We start from the raw sequence: 24,514 nt of genomic DNA on the forward strand, positions 1-24,514 counted from the left end.
TCATAGTATAAAATCGCGGACTTAGTAATGTAGTGGGAGTGGAGTTCTAATGTAGTGGGAGTATTTCGGAGGTAAGATTACAAGGGCCTAACTACAAAAACTTGTGTTTTGAGTTAAGCTTGGTTTCGGTAATGCCATAATCATATTTATTAGTGACACGAAGCTCTATATCGTATTTACAGCCATTTAAGAGATAGAATTGGGCATATGATCGTTCCAATCATTATTTATCTTAAAACTATGTTTTTCTAGATAGGCCCCTGTAATCTTACCTCCGAAATACTCCCACTACATTAGAATGAACTCAGGCAATATTCCAGGAAGGACATGAATCATTTAAGATTTTTTTAATTCAAATAATATTCCTCTATTTATGCCATAAAGAAACAGCATGCTTTTTATGGTAAATGCGCAAAAAATAAAATTATGTAGAAAAGAGTCACTTGGCATTCAAAGAATCAGGAATAATCCATGTGATTTTTTTTAGGAAATATTATTTATTAATAATTACAACCAAAAGTTTAAGTACTCTGAAAAATTTTAAGTTTAAAAATCTTATATTATTATTTAACTCATTGCTAAAAATCTATTAAATAAATACATCCACAAGGAGAAAAATTAGTATTGCTAGTTTATTAGGAATCTCTTCAAAGGATTGGTAATCCGGTTAAAAATAGTATTGCAGGCCTTTAACGAATAAATCAACAGGTTTCATGATAAACTTACCTGTTTAAGAGATTCTTAATAAATTGGTACAATGATAACTCAACACAGTGACAATTCAACAAACCTTTAATAAAAGTGTGTTGAATTGTCATTTTGATGAGTTATCCGGTCACCAGTTTCTACGGCGTCAGTATTCCGTCAATGACAACAAAGTTTAAATATTTTGAATTCCAACCAAATGAAAAATAACTATTTTTATTTTGGTCTTGTAAAATAATGTAAAATTCTTTCCATCCAATGAGCGGGCCACGTAATTCATCTATGGTAAAATAAAGAAACGCGTACATATTGCCAGTATTATTTGAAAATCTAAAAATATATGTGAATGTGACAGGCACGCGTTCCTTAAGCAGTTTGAAGAAAACAACGTGATACTTGATAATGTTTGTAACCGGCATTATTTAGAAATCACATATTGGTAATACTAATTTAGTTTATTCGTCGTACGTATTTAATAAAAACCAATTAAAATTATTGGAAATCCGTTAACGGGATTCCAGGCTGTTTTCTCATAAACTTTTAGTAAATTTCCAATACATCGGAACACGTGTTCATGCAACGGTAGGACCTTTTCCTTGATAACATACAATGACGAAATGCGGAAACTTTAGGATGTTTATGAACACGTTTTCCGAAATCGTGATTAGGAAAGCTATCAACTCGTTTGTTAAGGAACTGCCATTTTTAATCTTATTACAAATAAATTGAAGAGATTCTTAATATAATAGCATTATTCAATATTAGTCATTTTTCTGCGTGTAGGTAATAATTATATGATTTTATTTCTAAAACTGATACAGAAGAAACTCTTCTGGAAAAAATATCATGTACTAAATGCTTTTCTATACCTGCTTAGTTTAATTATTGTTATTTTGTATCAATAAACAAACAGTATTAGTTACACAAGAGTTGAGATCTTTTGGTGCTCTGAATATTGCCTATATCACCATTCAGCTCTGCCATTGGTGTTGTGTAAATAACAATGAAAACACTTTTGTAATCCTTTATAATACACTCGTGTGTATTATAAAGGATTACAATATGTAGGTCCGAGAATAATCCGGATTGCCCGATGACGTAAACACACGAATCTTCCACATAGATTTCTAAGTATAACAATATGATTGCAGGGGTTTATCCAATCGCTCTAAGGGCATAGGGGCACTGGACGCTGGGCAGTGACCAGTAAACAGGGAGCACAGGGCACTCGGCAGTGGAATAGGGCAAGAGAATGAGCGTGATTGGAGCAGCACATTGACCATATTGTATCAAAGGAAGTCGTCCACCGTGGATGGGGGTGGCGGCAGGGGGAGGGGTGGGGCATAATTCGTGTCAACAAACGGTAAACTATTCGCTGCCCGACCTATCCTCACGCCAGAGGTCGGTAACGGGTTAATCTCCATCGAGTACCACATTTATCAATATCCACTCGGCCATCTCTTCGCTTTCCGCCGAATAAAGGAGATCTCTGTAAGAGGAGCAGACTTGGGCAGGGGCGGGGGCGGGGGCGGCAGTTACCATTCTTCAAGATTTAGAGCACCAGTTAAAATTTTCAATTAAAAATCGATTTTTCTTGTGGTATTTTTGAATCGCCAAAGAAAAGATTTCCAGCAGAGTTCAATTTAGACCCATCTCTAATCTTATTCAACATATTTTCTAAAATAATTAAAAATTTCAACGTTCATTTCCGGGTACTGTGAACGTCCTATTCAAGTTCTGTTATTATATCATCACAGGCTAGTTGCATGACAACACTGAAACAATAACAAAACTTGAAAAAATCTTTCACAGAACTGGGAAATTAGCTTTGAAATTTGAAGAATTGTTCAAATTCTCCGAAACAACTCGTCCTTAGAACGGGATGTTTCAGAGGATTTGAACAATTCTTCAAATTTTAAAGCTAATTTTCAAGTTTTGTGAAGTTTTCAAGTTTTGTGAAGAACTTTTCAGGATCTGTTATTATTTCAGTTTTTTCAAGTAACTGGCCTATAGTGATATAATAACAGAACTTGAATAGGACTTTCATAGAACCCGAAAATGTAAGTTTAATTTTGATTAATTGTTCAAATTCTATGAAACAATCCATCATTAGAGGCCAAATTCCTGAATATTTAATAATTATTAACGGAATAGTGCAGAAAAATCACAAATTATAATAAAATAATTTGACGGCCTCCGAGGTCGAGGGGTAAGGATAGAAATTCGAAGGTCCCAGATTCAAATCCTGACGTGCGCAAATAAATTTTATTTTATTAATTTGTGTTATCGCATGTATCGCCCAGGTGTAAGACCACTATTCAGAATTGAAACGTTGCTTTGGCCGTGTTTGATGACCATGATGAATAGCCAGGTTATTTCCCAACTTCCTTTTCCCCATCTCCTTCCCCTTCTCACTACCTGCAGCCTCACAACACACCCCTATTGGGAATACCGTAGTCTCACTGGCTTTAGACCGTTGGGAGCAGTTGAAACTTGCGGTTTCACATTAAAAAATTAAAAATATATTATACATATATAGAGGTAGGTACTTTACAGCTATTCCGAATTCTTCAATTCATTCAAACGGTTGCAATTTTGAAAATGACACAATTTTGAAAATGAAATAAACATCACAATAATTTCACGGGGTTTTTTTAAAAAGACAAAAAGAGACCAATAATAATTCTATATTAATTAGTGATGTAAAGTTTCAAAAGAGAAATAAATGATTTTTTTAGAACCACCAGAGTGAACGCAATAATAAAAATTTGATCTCATTCGATTACCACAACACGCGATGTGTGTTCTTCTCTCTGTACATTCAGCATTGTGTCATATTTCGGCGTCATAAAATAGTTTGTTTCTCTCAATAACATAACTTGGCGTTTAAGGTCAAGGTCAATGTCCTTAACATGTATCTCGCAGCTATCTGTCGTCTACAAAATGTGCCCATTCCGCGTATTATGACATCAAGTGCTGCTCACCGGCGCACTGTACCGATCTCTCGGCTCTCGGCTCTCGGCGTTTCGCGTTTCGCGCCGGGAAATGTAAATAAAAGAACACACTCCGAAAACCAGACGAGTATTGATGTTTGTTGACTTAAGCCATTTTAATTTTTATGTTTTTAATTTTATTGAGTTTTACGTTTAAGAGCAAAACGTTGTTCAATTTATCTAATAATACTGAAGCTAATTAATGAAATATTTTAACAGTATTGGGAATATTACAAAATTCAAACTTTATGCCAAAAACATGAAAAAAAACTATTGATGATACTAGTACAATATACTGAAGAGACAAGTCAAGAGACAGAAGAATATTGTGGGCGTGTCAGCGTTCTCGAACTAGGCTTTTTTTACTTGCTTCTTGTGAATTTTATATGAAAATCAATTTCATTAACCTGTTTTTAATCTAAGAGCCAAAAGGTTTTATTTAAATTGACATCAGTTTCCTTTCGAATCGATATAGATCACACTTCTAGGAATCGCTCAAATATTTTTCAGCCCTACTTAGGTAACTGAAAAAATACTGAAAATAATCCTGAATAATTAGAATTAATAATAATAATTTTGTGCCATGCATAAAAAATCTTGTCTCTTAAACATTAGTTTTTCATAAAAAATAATTTGAATTATTTTTACTTATTTCATAATTATAATTTCAGAGTACATAGGGAGGGGGTGGTTCAAATATTGATTACATACATTTTAAATACAATTAGTCAATCCAATCCTAACACAAAATTCTAAATAAAAACTGATAAAAGTTATACATTTTTGAGAAGGTTTATCACAATTCACTTTCACGGGATGGTTTGAACTTCTCCGAGCAGCACAGTTAGCCAACTCTGTGGCGGTTTTGTACAATGTACAGTATACCCACCTAATAATGTACTTGCGTTGTACGTGCCATAATGCGTGTAGCAGGAACCACTACTTTGCTTGCAACCGCAGGCCCAACGTCGAGGGTCCAGTTCTTTGGCCATATTAATGCATAATAAACCATCTTCCATAATTATTCGGCAGCAATGAAGAGTCAGTGAGACATGATGTTGATTCATAAAAAATAATCTGTTTGAAGCCCGAGCCATCGAACTTTCCTTCTTCGAGAATTTATCGTCAGGTACACTGAGGAGAAAGTATTGCATTGTCTCAATGATAAAGGAAAATAATTGTTTTGACTTTCAACTGTTTGTTATAATCAAAGATTAATGAAGTGGTTCTATTCCTACTGTTTAGCAAGACTTTTTTTTAGTGGTATAAAATCCGTAATAATAATATTTAATCTAAATGGGCCGACCATAATCAGCGTCACGCATTAAGGGGAGTAATATTATGTTAACGTTACTGCATTTAGAGGGAGGGGAAAAGATTTTATTTTTGTGAAGTTTTGTTTTTTTTAGGAGAATTCGGTCGATTCTGGGGTAATTTGTGTTACATGACATCAAAGGGTTAAAAAAAACATCATCAAAAATTTACTTATTTATTACACCCCTAGTGGGCTTTTCTTTAAAAAAATACAAGCATTTTGTATCAGAGTAAACACTTAAAAATTAATACAATAAAGAATAATGTAAACATAATGGCAAAAATGAAACCTCACGCATATAATTGAGTTTAAAGATTCAACAAAACAAAATAGTAGAAGCGGAGAAGTTATATGGGTACATAGGTCTATTTGTGTCTAGAAGAATAAAAGTGATAGAATATACAACATTTATACTGATTAGTTTTCAAATGAAATATATCACCCAGATCAGAATATTTGTTTCCGAAATTGTGAAGTCTCGGAATCGGAGAATTTCGGTAAGCTAGTGTACTGGTGTTATTGAAGTAAAAAGGTAAGAAATGTCGGCATGATTTTTTGGGAACATGGATATTGATACATTGAAGTAATTCGGGACAGTCAATTTTAAAATGTAGTATTCTTTGTAACAGTATTAAATCTGTGCTTATTCTTCTTTCTGAAAGTTTCAATAGAGACATTTTATCCAAGAGGTAATTATAATTTATGTTTTGTATAGGAATATGCAATTTATAATTTATAAACCTTAGAAACTTCCGTTGAATCTTTTCAATGTTATCTGAATGAATATTGAAAAATGGAGACCATAACGTAGAGTTATACCCAAGTTGGCATCTGACAAGGGTTTTATATAACATAATAAATGTTCCTAAATTATTGAAATTTTTTGCAGCTCTCAAAACAAAGCCAAGAGTCTTTAGGGCCTTGTTGATAATATTATTAATATGACATACAAAGGTGAGTTTACTGTCGAACATTATGCCTAGATCAATAATTTTACTAACACAAATTAAATTTTCATCATTTAATGAATATTGAAAAAAAATAGGATTACTTATTTTTCAAATGTAAATCGATTAAAAAATGAATGAAAAGAATCTTGCAAAAGAGTAGGTAGGTAGGCATATGGCATTTTCGTAACTTGAGTTTTCTTTTATACGTAGAAAAATGAGTATTGATAATTTATTAAAAACTCTTCAAATTATTGGAAATCCGGTTATAAACGGGATTTCAGGCCTTAACAAATGAATTAACAGGTTTCCTGATAAACTTACTGGTATCGTGACGAAATGCGAAACTATTTGAATTTTGAACACGTTTTCCGACATCGTGATAATACATTCGTAAATTATTAAAAGTTTATCACGAATGACCGGTCTGTGACTGAGTTGACATCGCCCGTCGTGTGTTCAATTCTTCGGCTGGCTAAGTTCTTCATCATAAAACAAGGAACATTTTCTCCTTAATGTAGTGGTGGTAGGAGATTTTCAAACATTGTCGGGTTATTCATAACCCGGGAATGTTTGCCTTTCTTTTAAAAAAACTTGTTAATTCATTAATTAATTCAGATTATAACCGGATTACCTATAATTTGAAGAGATTCTTAATAAATTGGCAATTGCCGAATTCTCATGGCAAATTGCACAAAATAAGTTTTAAAATATTATACCTGTGTAAACTTAGTTGAATCTATCAGAAAAGGACGTTGATTTGGAGTTCAGCGCAGTGAAAAGTAAATTGGTCAGGTCTCCTTGCTCTGCAATCTGCAGGCAGACACGAACAGGAAAGCAGTTTTACGGCGAGCGTGCGGAAACTGTTTGTGAAGTTTGATGGAAGTTACATCATGTTATCGTGCGTGACTCAAGTGCTTGATACAACAATGCCCACAGAGCTTACATCTCGGCTTTGCAAGCTTACACGAAACCCATTTCCTCATAACAATATTCTCCAATCTTCCCGGCAATATACCGCTAAAAAGTAGAGCATACCCATTATATAGTTCTCTGTGAGAGCATCGTGATTGTTCAGAGTATAATATAATCTATTACTTCAGTCAATTTGGAGGGAGTGTAAATATAGAAGGCACAGGGAAGCCATGTTCTTCAAACTATATAATTTTACTCTCGAAGACTGGGAAGAATATGGAATTTTCCTGCAAGAGAACAAGAAAATGTATAAGTGACTCATTTAGAAGTGATAATATTAAACCAGCTACGGCCCACTGGCCAGTATTTCTGGTTTCTTTATTGGAAACAGATTGTGGACCATTTTTAGTATTACATTATATTGGCATCGATTTATGGTCTGTGATTATTCCAGCTATACTTTCAAGGTAAACTTATTATTAGTATTTATTTTTAAGAAAGCATGCCATCCTCCATGAGATCAGTTGTCTGCAGCTTTGTTGTTGTTTCCGCATTTAAAACTTTCATATTGATAAATATACGTTTCTCCGGCACATCACGCTCCTGCCTTTTAGCTTCTGACAGCTTTCGACTCTCACAAAAACCCGTCCCACTTCGAAATTTCCTTCGCAGAAACGAGCGCGTGCAGAAGCATATATATTAAAGAACTAATATTATCTGCCATAGGTACTTAATGTGAGACGCCATCGACTTGTTCCTGAATCTTAACCGTGTCAAATCGTGTCTATGCGAAGACTTGAAAAGATTCGAATAAATTCGGGCTCGTTAAACTAGTAATTTCTATCAGTGGCTTTGAGGAATTGGCAGTAAAATTCGGTAACGGGATTGCCGTTCGCTTTAATTGTAATAACGGGTTACTCCCCAACGCTGGTTTCATCATTTTTCTTTTAACAGTCTTTCTCAGCCTTCCGAGCCTTCTCAGGGCTGAATAGCAGTCGGGCCAATTGTCGGTAAGTACTGGTTGTAAAAAATCCTGTTAAAAAATAATGAGTCATGGGCCACCGAGTGCTTCGAAGAAGCGATAAAATGCGACAGGGAAAATAAATTTCTGCCAATGCACGGGGAATAGAAAGAGAAGAACTTGAATCCAACTCGTAACGGCCTCGAATCGAAATTAAGATGGGAATCATACGCAAGGTGGGAGATGAGAGATGGTGAGCTTATATAGTCGGAGAGACTTCTCTCTTCGGATCTAAGAAAAGTATTAGTATCCCCATTCAACATCACATTCACCATATATCATCAGTAAAACTAAGAACCTTCTATGTTGTTTAATTAGCGGCAGTTTTACTTTAGAAGGGATATTATATTATTATACCGGTGCGTTATGCAATGAAATGAACAAATGCATTTGCGCTTGTAACTTTTTAAAGAGTTGAACACCCGGGGATTTGGCATTTCACCAAATGGGATCAGTAGCCCCGACTGTAAAAAGATTTTTACGGAAGTGTTGAGCGGGAGCCCTTGCAATGAAAGGTCAATCGTGCGTTGTATAACAAGAAACACAAATCAGCTTCAGCTTACCAATCATAATATTTACAATATTAGCACTGCACCAGCCTTGTATATTGTATAATATGATTGTGATATTTTATGGTAAAACTCGTTGGTACTTACTGCTTATGTAATGTGTAGCTTTCGTAAAATAAAAATATATTACAAATATATTTCGAAATATATTTTTATACGAAATATATTAAAAATATATTTCGTATAAAATATATTACACGATCGCAATAAAAATCAACTTCAATGTCAATGTCATTATTGATTGCTATCGAAGTACTGAGATAAGCTTATAAAAAATCTATTCAAAATATTATAGATATCATTCATTGCTATTCCAAATAAAAATCAATAATTTTGAGAAGATAATATTTGGTGACAAGTTCACGTTTGCGTAGGGATAATACGAACTCGGTCGTTATCGTTTCCTTATGCTAATCGTCACATAGAACTCCAATAATCAACGATGTTGACATACAAATTACATCACATTTGTAACCCGAATTAAACTGCCTAAACTCGATTCGATTAAAAAAGTGTTTGGTATATTAAGAAGCTAGAATATGTTGGAACAAAATTATTTGTTTTCATTTAATTGAAAATAATCGTAACTTGAATAATTTCACAAAAATTTATGTACTTCGCCATATCTTCCTGATCTAACTACACCTTCATCTTCTTCAATTACTCGTACTATTGCATTCACGCACATCCTCATTAAAAACAGACACTGTCCCACTTTGTACGTTGAACTGCAAGTTAGAAATGCACGAATATACAGCACGGCTCCTTATCTAATAAACAAACCTAAAGCACGGAATAACAGAAGTTGTATTAAAAAAGGAATAAATTATAAAGTCAGTATGTTTAGGATATTGAAATGGTATCCGGGCGCTCCATATTTACAGAAGACCCATCTGAGAGCCCTGAGGCACGCTTGACAGCATAGTTAATAGTGATATACTCCGAATTCCAAGAGCTACCACGCGAGAGAACCAGTCAAATAAGCTACATCACCCACTGTATTTTCTAAGAAAATATTTAATCGTCCAAGCCCATCGACCCGTTAACAGGCTCGAGAGTGAAAACGTGTTCACCGCTTGGCAACAACTGGTGTGAGAAATAAACAGCGGTTGGTAGGTATTAGACAGTTTACTCTGCACAGGGAGCTAGGAGCATTAGTCTCGAGGATACCCAAACCTTCTCAGAAGTTATTCTTCAAATCCAAGAAATAGTGAAAACGAAAATTGCGTAATGAATAACGTGTAATCAAGAATGTTGCCGATCAAATGATCGAACGATAGTTGTTTCGAGTAGAACAGAATCTATGGGATGATAAGAGTATGATAAAAAAATCAAATATACACCATGGTTTAACGGTGTTAATTTTGTATGGGTAAACTTTTTGATAACTTCATCCAGCGACGGTTGGTTAGTTATTTCTTCTTTGATCAACGTTTCTTTCAGATTGTACATAATTCTCCCCCGTTTAACAATCGCTTCGTTACTTATTTCTCCTTTTTCCGAAAAATGACTCCCGTTTGTAACGACTTGGCAAGCACAATACCTAAAGTATTCAAAGTCGTTAATACGTGAATTTACTATTGATCTTTGGATTTATAGGGTGGTCAGCATTTCCTGGACTACATTGGAGGGATCGAAGATATTTTCACAAATTTCGTGTTCGCGAGTGAGTAACAAAATACTTTTTAATGATGTGTTTTAATTATTTGAAGAAATAAAAAATATGTTTTAATGAATCTAATTCAGAAGCCACGATGATTGGGTTATTATGTCAATCTCAGCAATTATTACATAATATCTATTTCTTACACGCTGAAATGAAATTTTATTATCGATTTTAAAGGCGTATAAACCGGACAGGCCCGTTAAAATAAACTGGCGTGTATAGCCTCACAAATAAATAAAAATAAGCGGACTGATACTCCTGGTGAGGAGGAGGAGTGAGGTCGGGACGGTTAGGCGCCCCGCGGTAAGCACCGAGATCGAGCGATGATTTTCTATGGAAACAAATAATAAGACGTGACTCCGTGTTCGGGAGAGGTCACTAGCCCACTGGCCTACTTTGTAACAATAACCTCGGAATATATAGCAGAGGTAGTGAACCGACATTGTCAGAGAATTCCGAACAAAAAACTAAACTCGTTCGACGAATGGTTATGCTGCGGAGATCTAATCTGAACGCTTTTGGTCGTCTACCACATAATTGCCGGGATAGCATTGACTAACGACCTACTCGACTTTAATGTGCAATTACTTGAATGGTAGCAATTGGATTATTAAAGTACTGGAATTTATTCTATGTAGTTTTATGTTCATATTATAATAGACGCATTGACAAGGAATTACTATAATTAGACGCAAAACGTAAACGCTTGCTGATGGTGCTCTTGCATCTCTTCCACTCTGAGCTTTTAAAATATATTTTTTCCTTTTTTTGTCAGATGTGAGATTCAGTTTTCGGCATTTTACTGTCCTGTATAAATTTTATTACCCCAGGAGTGAGCTACAAGTCATTATCCTTTTTTGGCAGAGAACGGGTCCTTAAAAACAGGAATTACAGTTTACAATCCAAACGCGATCATCAAGTTCGATGACGCCTTGAAAACAGAATACATAGCACAGCTTCAATCAAACTTAAACATAATCTGATTATTATTTTGCGAAGCTAAGCCATATTTCCTTTGGTTTCATCATTCTTGGAGCAACGTTTCGCCCAACTTAGCAGTGTCCCAATCACGAAACATTGGTTCAAAAAGTAAGAGGAAATAACTAGCAAGTACCATAACTTTATAAATGCATTTATCGGATAAAGTTTTGTATATTTTGTAAATCTGGTATTTACCTAATTGACTAGTCCTACGAATTATCGACATACCTACTTATACCAGCTCGTCTATAAAACTTGCTGTACAGATTATTATGCACTTAGCTCCTTGACAGGCTTATAATTAGCAGTGGATGTAAATTACATTATAATTATGTATCCAGTATAATTGTGTATTGGTCTACCTCAAACAGAGATATTATAAGCACTTTAAGATAATGTAGGCAAGTATAATATTATTATCTTCCAAGTTAGCACTGCTGCAGTTCAGCCTTCTTAAGGGTCACTAGTATATGTTAGATATTATGTAGAACCTACAAATAAGCTCGTTTTAAGTATGATCAAACATAGGCTTAAGAGATATTAATATTTTTTAGGATTGCGTTTTTTTATTGATTTGAATTATTACGTTATAAGCTGAAAAAATCGCTGTGGCTAGTAATTTCAAACAAAAAACTGTGTAAATTTCACAAATTTACACAGTTTATTTTTAAGTATTTAATATAAGTTTACCATTATTTAGACACCTCAATGATGTTTTCAAGTCGCATAATATTAGTATTTAGGAGCGTCGCGAAGGAGCGATTGAATTTATTTTTAAATATTGTTCTTATTATAAATTACTTGTATTCATTGTAAATTATGTATTATGAACCAGTACAATTATTTTATTTTTTCCCTTATTTTTCTCTTTTTTCTCCTTTTTATATTATGTAAATTTAAATACAATTTTATATGTACCATTCTTTGTATTCATTTATAAAAAATTTGTTTTTGTTTTATTTTTTTATATGTAATCATTATTGATTCCTGTTGTCACTATGCAGTAACTCTTGTAATATATATATAGCACAAATACACGCAGGCTGAATTTTTATATATTAATATATAAAAATTCAGCCTGCGTGTATTTGTGCTCGCAAAACTCGAAAAGTAGTCAACCGATATCGCTGAACATTTCAATTTGTATTCTCATTAGTGCCAGGACTGCTTAAAGAATGGTTTGAATGATACTCAACGTAATATCATCTCAAGTACCTAGATGTAATGTAGTTTTTTAACTGTGACATTGTGGGATACAGTAGTAAATGGTGCAAGAATTCGGAGATGCCCGAGAAAAACATTAGCAAATAGTGAAGCACTGCGGGATAAACTAGTAAACGATACATGTAACTGATGGTAAGAACCGCCTAAAATGATTGTTAAGTCATTTTATTATTGGGTCGCTGTAACATTTAGAAGATAATGAGCTTATTCTTAAGGCCATGCACTACGTAGTAATTTAAAATCATCAATCGTGTTTTTGGTTTGAAAATTTGGTCGCCTAGAAATGTTTCAGATGCTTTGATTAAATACTGTGAGTAGAATACATTCTGGCCTTTGAAATAATCGAGTATTTTTTAGATAAGTCTTTTTATAAGCCCACAAAAAAATAATGAATAAGCCTATGAAAACTGCTTTAAAGTTAAAATTCTTCTACTTACGAACCCATTTTCGGTTATGGTTTTATTGTATAATGTGGTGAATTAAGTTATTTATAAAATGATTGAAAAACATTTAAATATTTATACCTACACATCAAAAAATAAAACAAAAGGCACTTTTTGGCCATTTTTTTCTTGCATAAATCAAAACAGGTGGATGGTGTGAAGCGGGAATTTAAGCCTTATCGCCATCTACGTAAGGTGTGTTATTGATAGCGGCTCAATTCAAAATATTACACGACGTAGTGCATCGCCTTAATTGTTCTTTTGCAGCTACTTTAAGCAAAATACATTTATAAACTAATCGGGTAGAATACACAAACAGGTCAGGCAGATGAATGCGATATAAAATATTGTTTTATCATTTAATCAGAGGATAAAGAATAATTAACTTACTGGCTGCTTCCGACAGAATATCATTTCGACATGAAAAAAATACATTTTTTATATACAAACACTGGGCAAATGTGCGATGGCCTGCGATATTGCAAAACATTCATCCAACTGAAGATGCACGGAGTAATGAATCACGCCAGTATGATGAAAAACAGATAAAATCCTAATTTACGACCAATTAATTTTACAATAATAATAAATATAAATTAATCTGTTTATGGTTCTGAACTCCTGCGAATAACGGACAGTCCCTGTTTATAATTGATGATATTCGCCGTATTCAGTTATCAGATATTTTAATTGAGGGAAGGTGCGCAATGTCCACGAAATACCAAAGAGATAAACACACAGAAATAAAAAAAATATCACTAGCATTAGCTTTATCTAGCCCTCGTTAATCTTATCGTTTAGACGTCGAAAAAAACTTGTATTTATGCCGTAATAATTATTGTCAAGTTTCCTTCAATTTATTGCACAAATGTAGAGCATAACGAAGTTTTACGAATGTATAGTTACACTCCTCCTCTCAGAGAAAAAAAAATACTCTGCAGAATCATCCTTATGAAACGGAATGTTGCTTGAAATATTTCATTTTTAAAAATCGTTCATGTTATCTTTGTGCTTTTTATGTGAAACTGCACAAGATTCCCAACTGCTCCCAACCATCTGGAGCCAGTGAGACTATGGCATCCCCAATAGGGGTAATGTTCTGAGTCTGAAGGTAATGGGGAGGGGAAAAGATGGGGAAGAGGAATATGGGGAAGTACCTGTCTTATTGTTTTTAATGATAAACTAATGTTTATAATACAAGGTTTTATGCATTTTATACTTCCCCGGGATTTAAACTCGCGACATCCATCTCCAAAGACCGTCAAAATTTTCTCCGTATGATCTTTGTCTTGGGAATTGAAGTCACTACTATGTGGCTTATTTGATTGCTTCTTGACGAAGTAAATGTTACGCTCAATCCAACTACAACGGTGCATTTTGTGGTAAGTAAATGTCCTACATAAAAAATAAGGATCGCAATTAAAAAAAAATCAATGAAAGTGCATTGCAGTGCGCCACAACAGCGACCACTAGCGACATCAATAAAAATACGCAGGGGGCTATTTTACTCCCAATGTGAACAGGGCTTCACGTGCTTGCTGTCTCTGACGCAGGTCCCAAATGAATGTTTGTTTATTTACGATCATATAAGAGATGGTTCATTAACATTTTTATTGATACAGTAGAAGAGAAATTCTTTGATGAGAAATTTATAAAATTTTATTTACTGTTAATACATACCTAATAAAGCATGATTTACTGGCTGTGTTTTTGTAAGTGACATTTGTTTGGGAAATTTCTAAACGATAATAAGTTTGACTAAATTACTACCATAATGTTGACTTAAAAGATTAAATCCATAACGTATGAACTTTTTGTATCTGATATTTTTATTGGAAGTAATAAAAACATAGTGAAGCTTCTATTTTTGTAAGTAGTTTTCTGTAATATAAAAAAATATATATTTCTGATATTTATTATAAGACGAGTATACCAATAATCACTGCCGCCTAAAAGATCTCCAATCTCATGATATGCAGGCAATACTGATATGTATTTATATAGTAAGAAAGAATCAGCTAATATATTATAATACAAAGATATGTATATATAGTGGATGAGGTTAAATAAGGTTAAGCCAAAAAAATCGTTTTATTTGCCGTAAAATTTACAAGTAGGTGAAGGGAACTGGAAGAGGAATATAGGATAAGGATAGGAGATGCTCCCGATACATTCTATACTCATACATTAATTTATGATAATATTATTGCAGCCAATTAATGATGGCAAAATTGTTGAAAAAATTTAATATCGAAAACAGAAAACTCGGCCTGGAATTGACGTGTACAAAACCAAGCCTGGTATTATTAGCCGTTCTAATAAAATCAAACTAACTACGACTGCATGAATTCTCATTTATTGACATTTCTGTGCTATGTAATTGAGTCAAACTGGTAAATGAAGAAGGAACTGCGAAATAGCAAAAGATCATATTTCGAATTCTGTGTTATTCTGTGATCCATCTTTTTTTTAATAAATACCATGACATTATTTAAAAGATAATTTTTAAAAATAATAACACGTTGATACCGTACACAAATTTGCAGTTTCCGGCTGCAAAAATGATTACTTAATTATATATTTCTATATAAGTAGGAAACAAAAGTATTTTTCCAGAATGTTCTGAATTTAAATGAGTTATGCTTCTTTAACAAATTTACTATTAGGTATATATTAAATTTAAAGAAAGTGAATAAATAAAAGCTGTATTATATTTATAATAATTTGACTTATTTTAACAATAATACGTAATAACTCACTTAACTACACGAAAAAACATTATAACTTTGTCCACTTATCTTAAGATTGAACTTTTTTTATTTATTTATTTATTCAACTCTCCGTTTATCAGGCTATCGGGAAGGAGATTATAAATGTGAATACGTATACCTTCATGGCCTATGCATCTCTTACCACTCTCAGTATTAACTGTATTAGTGTGCAATTTATTATGTGTAGATTAAAAGGCATAATATGTAATATTCGTACAATTTCCTATTTTTTTAGGATATCTGGGATATTGAAGAGTTTTGTTTATAACGTGTTGTGTTCGTACAAACAGATCTCCAAGTCGTCTTGGAAGGAGTTAATAAATAAGTGGTTCTTTTAGATTAATCAGGGATTTATTAATACTCCGCGTATTATAAAGGTGACTCAATAGTCGACCTAACTAGTAGCTGGCTAATTGGAATCTGAAACAGTAAGTTTCTCTGAGAGCCATCCCACTGGCCCTGGCGACTACTGGCCACTGGCTCCATCTTGCGGACTTCCACGCAAGCTCTATGCACTGCCATCTGTGCGTGCATCTATGAAGCTCTTACTTCCCAACATCACGTTATCCTGTATTGTCTGTAAATCGTTTAAGTAAGTAATACAATTGAATTAGTTATTAATTAAATTGTTGAATTTAATTCAATTCAATTTGAAAATATGTCTCAGCCTTTATAAAATTCAATTAATTAAAATCTTTGTGCTCGTGTCTTATTAAAGTTTTTTCATATTTAAAATAAGATGGAAACCGATTTTTTTTATTGCGTAAGTACCTTCGTTAATTCTTGTTCAATTTCTAAGTAAATTGAAAAATTTCGTTCATAACAACACTTTATCAGCTTTATTAATTCGTTATCGAAAATATAATATTTTAATGCGCCTCGAAACAACAAAAATACAAGGTAAAAGCTTATCAATAGATTGAGCAGAAATCTTCCGCAAGTATTTCAAAACAAACTTTTCACTGAACTTTAAAAGATCTTTCGTCTTTTATTAGTATTATTATTATTGCATAAACAGATATAATATATGCATAATTCGGTTACAAGAAGTCTAGGCTTTGTTGGTAATTTGTAAAAGCTTTGTGGTTATTTTAATTGGAACAACTAAGTCGATTATAATAATATCGTTTACGAAATCTGGGCCGCACTTAAAATTTATGAGAAAAATAAAAACTTTTATTGAAATTTATCATGAATTTCTGAAAATCGCATGTAATGAGGTTCAAGTGGTTTTATTTATTTAATAAGTGATTTCATTTTTCAAAACCACAGAAATTATTTAACTTTTTTTTAATCCAATTTTAATAGAAGTTTAAATAAATTTCAAGCTTTGTGATTATCTTTCTTAGTAAGCAAATTAAAAAATGATGTGCATGTTTTTGGCTAAACATAAAATGAATGTTCATTAATTTTATAACATTCGAAACTATCAAACTTTGTATCCAACCCTTTATTTACAGACAAGTGTGAAGATAAACTGTTGCATTACATTCGAGTGAAGTGAAATAACTAACTATCTAACATCACGCCGTTCTCTGTCTACTCCTGCAGAGAATGTAATGAAGATAAACTGTTGCATTACATTCGAGTGAAATGAAATAACTAACTATCTAACATCAAGCCGTTCTCTGCAGGGGTAGGCAGAGAACGGCGTGATGCTAGATAGTTAGTTATTTCACTTCACTCGAATGTAATGCAACAGTTTATCTTCACACTTTATTTACAGACAAGTGTGAAGATAAACTGTTGCATTACATTCGAGTGAAGTGAAATGACTAACTATCTAACCATCACGCCGTTCACTGCAGGGGTAGGCAGTGAGGAAGGACCACCAAACAACTCTGTCTTGGCACACACTCCTTGCTTAATTCACATTCATACACGGTCTCATACATGCCCTCTGTTATTCTGAATTTTCCCGAATTAAGTATTTGGCCATGTCCCTCGGGCGTCTTCGAATTCTTCCACCATTCACGTTCGCTTCATATATTATCCTTACACTTTATTCAATTATTCGCTCTACATGCCCAAGCTGTCAAAGCGTTCCTTTCTTAATATTATTCATTTAAAAAAATTCACGATCATACGTGGTTTTAACACGCGTACTCTTCAGAGATCTCATGCAGTATTCAGCCTACTTTCATCCTTATTCTACCAGTTCCATGCCTCACTGCCATACATCAGAGTAGGTACGAGCACTCCATTGTAGACCGTTAGCTTGGACATTTTTGTCTTAGCGCCGACCGCTCTCAGTCCTCCAATAATTTATTCGCCTACGTTAACCCTTTATCACTATTTCTATCATCCTTTCCATCTCTCGCAAACATACTTCCCAATCCCAAATACACAAACCCATCCATAGTATCTATATCAAAACCGTTTGTTATAAGTTATAATATTCAACGTCTTTGGACATGCTAACCACAATTTAATTATGAACTATAATAAAAACAAAGAAAAAGTAATTTATATGAGTATTAAGTAGTTATTTGATTTCAACTAATTGGTGCAGAATAAAAAATAGATATCTCATTGAATTTCGCAAAACAAACTGATTTAAAATTAATTCTGTTTGTCTGTGTGAAAAACATACTTCAAGGCCAGCATTTAGGTACAATCCCATTGATATAAAGATAATAATTAATTACAATTCAACTATTGTGCTAGTTCACGCGATAACTCATATAGAAAATTGCAGAAGTCGGTGACACAAGACTGTGGACTGATACCCAAGGATATAATATAAAACTTATAAATATTGCATTTATTAACATTGCCACATGCTGTTTGGACGTCTCAGGTACAGCAATTCCTCCTATATGTTCGCGGAAGGACGAGTTCTCGGATTTGCAACCTTAATGAAAACAAGGGTTGCAGGAATGAGAGAAAGCATCAATAACTCCACTAACGTCCTCATCATGGAATCCCGTGACAGTATTAAAGTAAATTGAAGAAGAATATTGGCCACAATAATCTTTAATCCGATGTATCAATAGCAAAGAAAAGCTTAATCGATTATGTTTCCTTGTTTACATTCACGGCCTCCGGGGTTGAGGGGTAAGGCTCTCGACTAGCAAGCCGGAGGTCGCGGGTTTAAATCCCGGTGCGCGCAAGTAAATTTTATTTGAATTATTTGTGTTATTTCACAGTTTACTCATTTAAAAACGATATTTCAGAGTTGTTCCAGAGTGAAAGATTCTCTTAGTTTCAGTGGCTACAGTTGAATAAATTATTGTGAAGGCGGCGGCATTGATTCCTTCCCTTCAAAGAATGCTTTAGGATGGAGTTCAGAAAATTCCACGTAACTCTTTGGTGAATTACACGTGCGATGTGTAAAAGATGTAAATGCCAATAAAAATCAACGAAAAGCAGAAGAAGAAGTAACTTGGCTCTTTTAATGTATTGGGAAACACCATTACGCCTTTTCTCCGCAGAGGTAGGCAGAGGTGATGGAAAGGTTATACATCAATAATATCACAGAGAAGATTATGTATTATGTCACGTCATTCCCGATTCACGAGGGATTAAAATTATTAGCATCAAAGCTTTTAGCGTAGTGTTGGCGATTGGGAATTTAAGCAGATCGTTTTTTTTTACATTCGCGTTGTCAATACACGTCGCGCGATTGTTGCGTTTTTTTATGAATTTTAGAGCAGACAAAGCGTCCAATTGTCAATAGCAGTGGCGGCTCGTGACTTTTGGGTACTAGAGTGCTAATATAAAATAAAATGACATTATTGATGTTGTTAATATGTTCATGGAATTTCAATTTGGCAGTGCACTGCACCGATTTTCTAAAAATCTCCATACAAAAATCGAATTTTCGAAAAAAAAATATATAAAACGTTTTCGGCTACAACAACATCAATAATGCCATTTTATTGTAATATTAGCACTATATTACGCCCAAAAGTCACGAGCCGCCACTGGTCAATAAGTCAAATTCGGTAAACGTTTCCTTTAAAACCTAAAAACATGTAAAAATATCAGCCATTGCGTTGATAAAAAAAATATTTAACTCGCTGAAAAATCCCTTGTGCATAAGTTACCAAAGAAAAAGCAGAATGGCGAAAATTGCATCGCGTTAATAGACATTCATTGCAATAAAACCTAATGTTAGTGTATTTACAAACTTACACGGTAAAATAAGACTTTATACTTATACCAGATATTAAATAATTTGAGTCGTTCTTAGTCTGAGATAGATTTCAAATCAATTCATTATAAAAATGACTCTCAAGGAGTTGTTCGACTCCTGTACTGGGTAAAGGTTTCAATATCCTACAATAATAACAAAGAACTCTACGACTTAGTTCTTGTTTCTGCTACGGCAGCGTAGCCAACTCGTGAGTTACTATAATGGAGTCATTAAACACACTTGTGGAAATCAGATTCTCAGCGAGAATCCACTTCTATTGGGAATAGACCTATTGTTAATCGAGGTGTGTCAACTTCCAAAGTATAATTAACATAGCGTACGTGTATTCGAAAGGTTTGCTTTTGTTTGTATCGCTGTCTGAATGCAAACACTATTATTTTTTTCAGAGATACTTTGTTTTTCCGCCATACTATATGACTTTTATGTTGTTTGTTTGAGTTCATTACAAACTCTTGATTATTGAGGTTTTGCAAATTTTGACGTATGTTGTGTAGCTTATAGCTTGTTCTTTTTACAATACAAATGTGATATTCAAGGTCCTGTACCGTAAAAATACCTACACAATTCAATTGTTGTGTCGTTAAAAGTTTCGGAAAAGATCAAAAAAAAAATTAAAATTACATTGAATGTGAAATTGAAATCTCTATCGGATTCCTATATTGATTTTATTAAATTATAGCAATAATGTAACGTACCTGGGAGCTAGATCTGGTGGCTTGAGGTCTGTGAGGGGTGGCATGGTGTCCTTGCGTCTCTCGTCCTTGGGCAGTCTCAGATAATCCTGCTCTCCCACCAGGAATAAATCCTTGGAAATGATCATGGCCCTCTTCTGCTGCAACTGCTTAGCGGCTCCTCACACCTTCATCAGACTTCTACCAGGCTACTGTCTACAGGCTGCAGGCAGTGTACAGTGTACCTCTGTACCCTGTGCCACGGCAAAGCTCGGGACCTTGGACAATCGCAACGATAGCCCTGAACTCAAAAGTTGTTTTATCTACAGGAAGCTATAACACTATCGAGACTCGAGTACTTAAGTTAAGTTTAGTTGTTTTAAACGGGCAAACACAAACGAGGAAGTTTTTAACAATGTTCCGAAGGAGTTAAAGAGTTTTAAGGCCAACAGGAATATTGGCTGCAGTCTGCTGTGTGGCTGTTCTCTGTTCACTAGCAGCTGTTCTTGTACCTAATTCTTGAACAACGGTAAATGGTTACGAAATTTAACCGACTTTGGTGTAAATATATTAGTGGAATCGTCCTACGCAAGACTCTTGGTGTTCTGCAGGCCTGCCAGTTTGTAACTTTGTCAGTCTGTAACTCTGCTGTCTGTCAGTCTGTGCAACTAGCAGCTCGACGTCTTATGGTCGTGGTTCAACGGCGGTCACGACCGACTTTCTTCTGAATATGTCACAGGTTATATAGAAATACTAGCTGTATGTTACTACCTGCAGTTAAGATTGCTCACAACGATGTTCAGAAATATTGTCACTGGTATTTAAGATAATTCAAGATACACAAAACACAAAATGTTGTCGTTTAAATGAAAATTGTTCAGTTAGTTAAAATTTATTTCAGGATGAATTAAATAATCAACCAGGGGTAGATAACAGTTGCATTCAATGCACTTTTATCTTGGCAACCAATGCGACGATGAACATGTCCTTTTTGTTGCACTTTTATTAAAATACGATCGAAAAAATAGCAAGTATACAACAACGCACCCACCAGTTGCACTTGCCACAAAGCGTACCGTCGCCAATAAGGAAAATTCGTTGACCGTGTCAAACGGATGAAAAAATGCGAAGAAAAAATGTGCACGCATTCGGGCGCAGCGTTCGCTTGGCGGACAGTTCTTTTATGGAAAATTTGTTTTTTCCACAATAATCGGACGATTTTCAGTTAGGTGATAACTCGCGATTTAGGCGCGAAAGAAAGAGCAGCGACCGTGTTCACGCAACTCACCACACGGCTTTCCGAAGTCGACTGACGGCGGTCGACGGTGGACGCAGCGCGTACTGAGTACTGACGGGCCGCAGGCGACGGACGGACACGGGCCGATACCAACCGCATCGCTCTCGGTAACTCGGTACCCCGTGCCTGTGAGACACTTGACTTCAGATGCTGACCGGTTGCTACACTGCACTACACTAACCACTAACTGCTATTATACTAATTCCTACTCGCACCGAATCCTGCGTTGTCAGTTTACTGACTAGTGACTGTGATATAAGTACCTATCTAGTCAAGATGTTCATTTCGAAAGCATAGATCATTAATATTAAGAATCGGAAAATCTGTATTAAGTAGTCGAAAACTGTAGTAGCGCATTTCATTTAATAATAATTATCATTGGATTATTTGTATAGCGCCGTTTTCGTGAAAAAATCACCTCAAGGGCGCTTTAACTCATTTGCAGGGTTTCCTCTGTAAATGAAACCGGCTTACGTTAAAATATTAAAATCCTACCAGGATTGCTAGTAGAATATTCTTTCTCTTATTGTTATTATTGATGACAATATTTGATGCGCCTTGTGGGGCAAAACCGACTTTTCAGTATCAAGCGTGGCAAGACGCTCTTGCACGGAACGACGCAGTACTTGGCCAGCCTCGTGACTCTTCGGCTCATTCCGCTCGGCCGCCAAAACTCTGTGCGATATAAATGCATTTATACTCGCAAAAATTTTATTTATTTCTCGTTGTATATTTTAATAATAATAAAAATAATTGTTTTTTATCGAAAATACAAAGACTTGCTTACTTCCATTTTCACTACGTTCAATAAAAGTTAATTTCAATTTTTTTGTCTTCAATTTTAAATTTCGCTATTTTATGGGTCAATGATATAACCTTCATAACAAAAATTAAAACTTTTAAATAATTATTTGTAAAGACTGGACGTTAATTAATAATATAAAGTTGAGCGATTAAATAAAAACATCATCAAATTATTTCGACAAATATTTCGACTATGCCCGTACTCCACCGTAGTACTCTTTGAGTACAATACTGTAAAAATCGCAATAAAAGTTATCCAAATTTCCAATCATTACTCTTCGAATAAAATAATAAAAGTAAAATATTAAAATTATATTTTTAAGTTTGACGTAAATTGCTTGTTTCAAATTCCTAATTTAAAAATCAAATTTGTGTGTATCTTCACAAATGAAGAATGTTAAAATAAGAAATCTTAAATTATAAATGGATGACTTATCTTTTTTTTTGTGATGTTGACATATTCAATTGACAAGTTTTGTGGATCATTTAAAACATTTATTTCAACAATACTCCTAAACACATCATGTAAACCTACAAATAGCTGTAATTTTCTGTTTCACTTGTTGCATAGCTTTTATCAAATGTAATTTTATTCTTATTCTTTATGTTTCAAAGTATCTGTCAAATTAAAATTATACTACCAACCATGTAAAAGCCCTCTGGGCGTTAAATAAATAAATTACAATAATTAAAAAAAAAAAAAAAAAAAAAAACAATTTAAAAAGTCTGTTATCGAACAATAAAAAAGTGATTCAATTAAATATCTTCTGCGGTTATGTCCACTTTAAGCCAATTCAAAAGTAGGTACTGGGGAACATTGTTATTTCAATAGATCGTAATATTATTTACTATTAAAAAAATGTCCTAAAATTTTCTTATCATTCTGCTTTAGATTAAGAGATTTTATTAATTTTTCATGCGACTTCATTAGACGTGTGTCTTCAGCTGAGACGGTTAAAATACGATCTTCGAAAATACGAGCCAGTACATAAAATGCAACTATATTTGATAACTAAACTAAGTTTTTTTTAACTTGATAGAACTATAGTATCCTTATTAATAATTTCAAAAACGATGCTATGTTTATACTCAAGAATGCATTACAATATTTTATCTAAAATTGCGAACACCTCAGCACATGTCTTTAAATTACTTGTAATCCGGTTAAAAACGGTATTGCAGGCCTTAACGAATGAATTAACAGGTTTCCTGATAAACTTCCGGAAAAATGATGAAATGCGAAAATATTTGAATTTTGAACATATGTTCCGACATCGTGATAATATATTAGTAATTTACTAAGGACGGGTTGTTTCGGAAAATTTCAACAATTCACAAATTTCAATTTCCTTTTTTTAGGTTCTATGAAAGTCCTATTCAAGTTCTGTTATTACATCATTAACAGAATTTGAAAAAATCTTTCACGAAACTTGAAAATTAACTTTGAAATTTGAAGAATTTTTCAAATTCTCCGAAACCACCCGTCCTTGTGTGTATATATATATATACACAAATAAAAACGTAGAAGAATTGAAACGTCCTGAAAACGTTTTTTTTTCTTTCAAATCATTGCATCTCGTGACGTTGCGTGTTCTGTCACCTTATCGGTTGTTAACCTTTTCACGCAATATCTTCTATATTTATGTAAAACGATGAATGTGATTACAACATCACATTCAGATACGTAATATGAATTATTTAAGTACGATAATGTACATATCTAATCAAATAACACCGCCTCCATAACAGTTATTGGGTATTGAGAGATAAGCACGCTTTATATTATTTATTGATACTTGAAAGTTATGTTTATTAAATGACTTCGGGAAAACAGAACTTGTGAAATCACACTTCTTCTGCACCTGAGAGGCTGTTGGTCAACATGGTTCTACCCGCAAAAAAGGGAAATATTTAATTTTGTTTTCTTTTGAGTGGTGCCTACCTAAATACTAGTTTTTTAAAAACCTTCCTCCCAGCAAAACTTTTTAACTCTCCAATTGCAATACAATCTTTATCAAATCATCAAAAATTCT

The 24,514-nt window shown here is 33.9% G+C and overlaps 1 protein-coding gene across 1 annotated transcript in view; it reads right to left on the bottom strand.

The window, feature by feature from the left end:
• Positions 1-21,674, bottom strand: part of E23 (ABC transporter G family member E23) — a 139,048-nt gene extending 117,374 nt beyond the window's left edge. The window contains exon 1 of the mRNA XM_089643191.1: positions 20,405-21,674. Coding sequence (XP_089499317.1) covers positions 20,405-20,529 — 125 coding nt within the window. The 5' untranslated portion in view covers positions 20,530-21,674. The remainder of the gene's footprint in view (positions 1-20,404) is intronic.
• Between the last annotated feature and the right edge of the window lie 2,840 nt (positions 21,675-24,514).

The sequence above is a fragment of the Hesperophylax consimilis genome, chromosome 1, assembly GCF_061612785.1.
Source record: "Hesperophylax consimilis isolate HC1 chromosome 1, BYU_Hcon_1.0, whole genome shotgun sequence".
Classification (NCBI taxonomy): domain Eukaryota; kingdom Metazoa; phylum Arthropoda; class Insecta; order Trichoptera; family Limnephilidae; genus Hesperophylax; species Hesperophylax consimilis.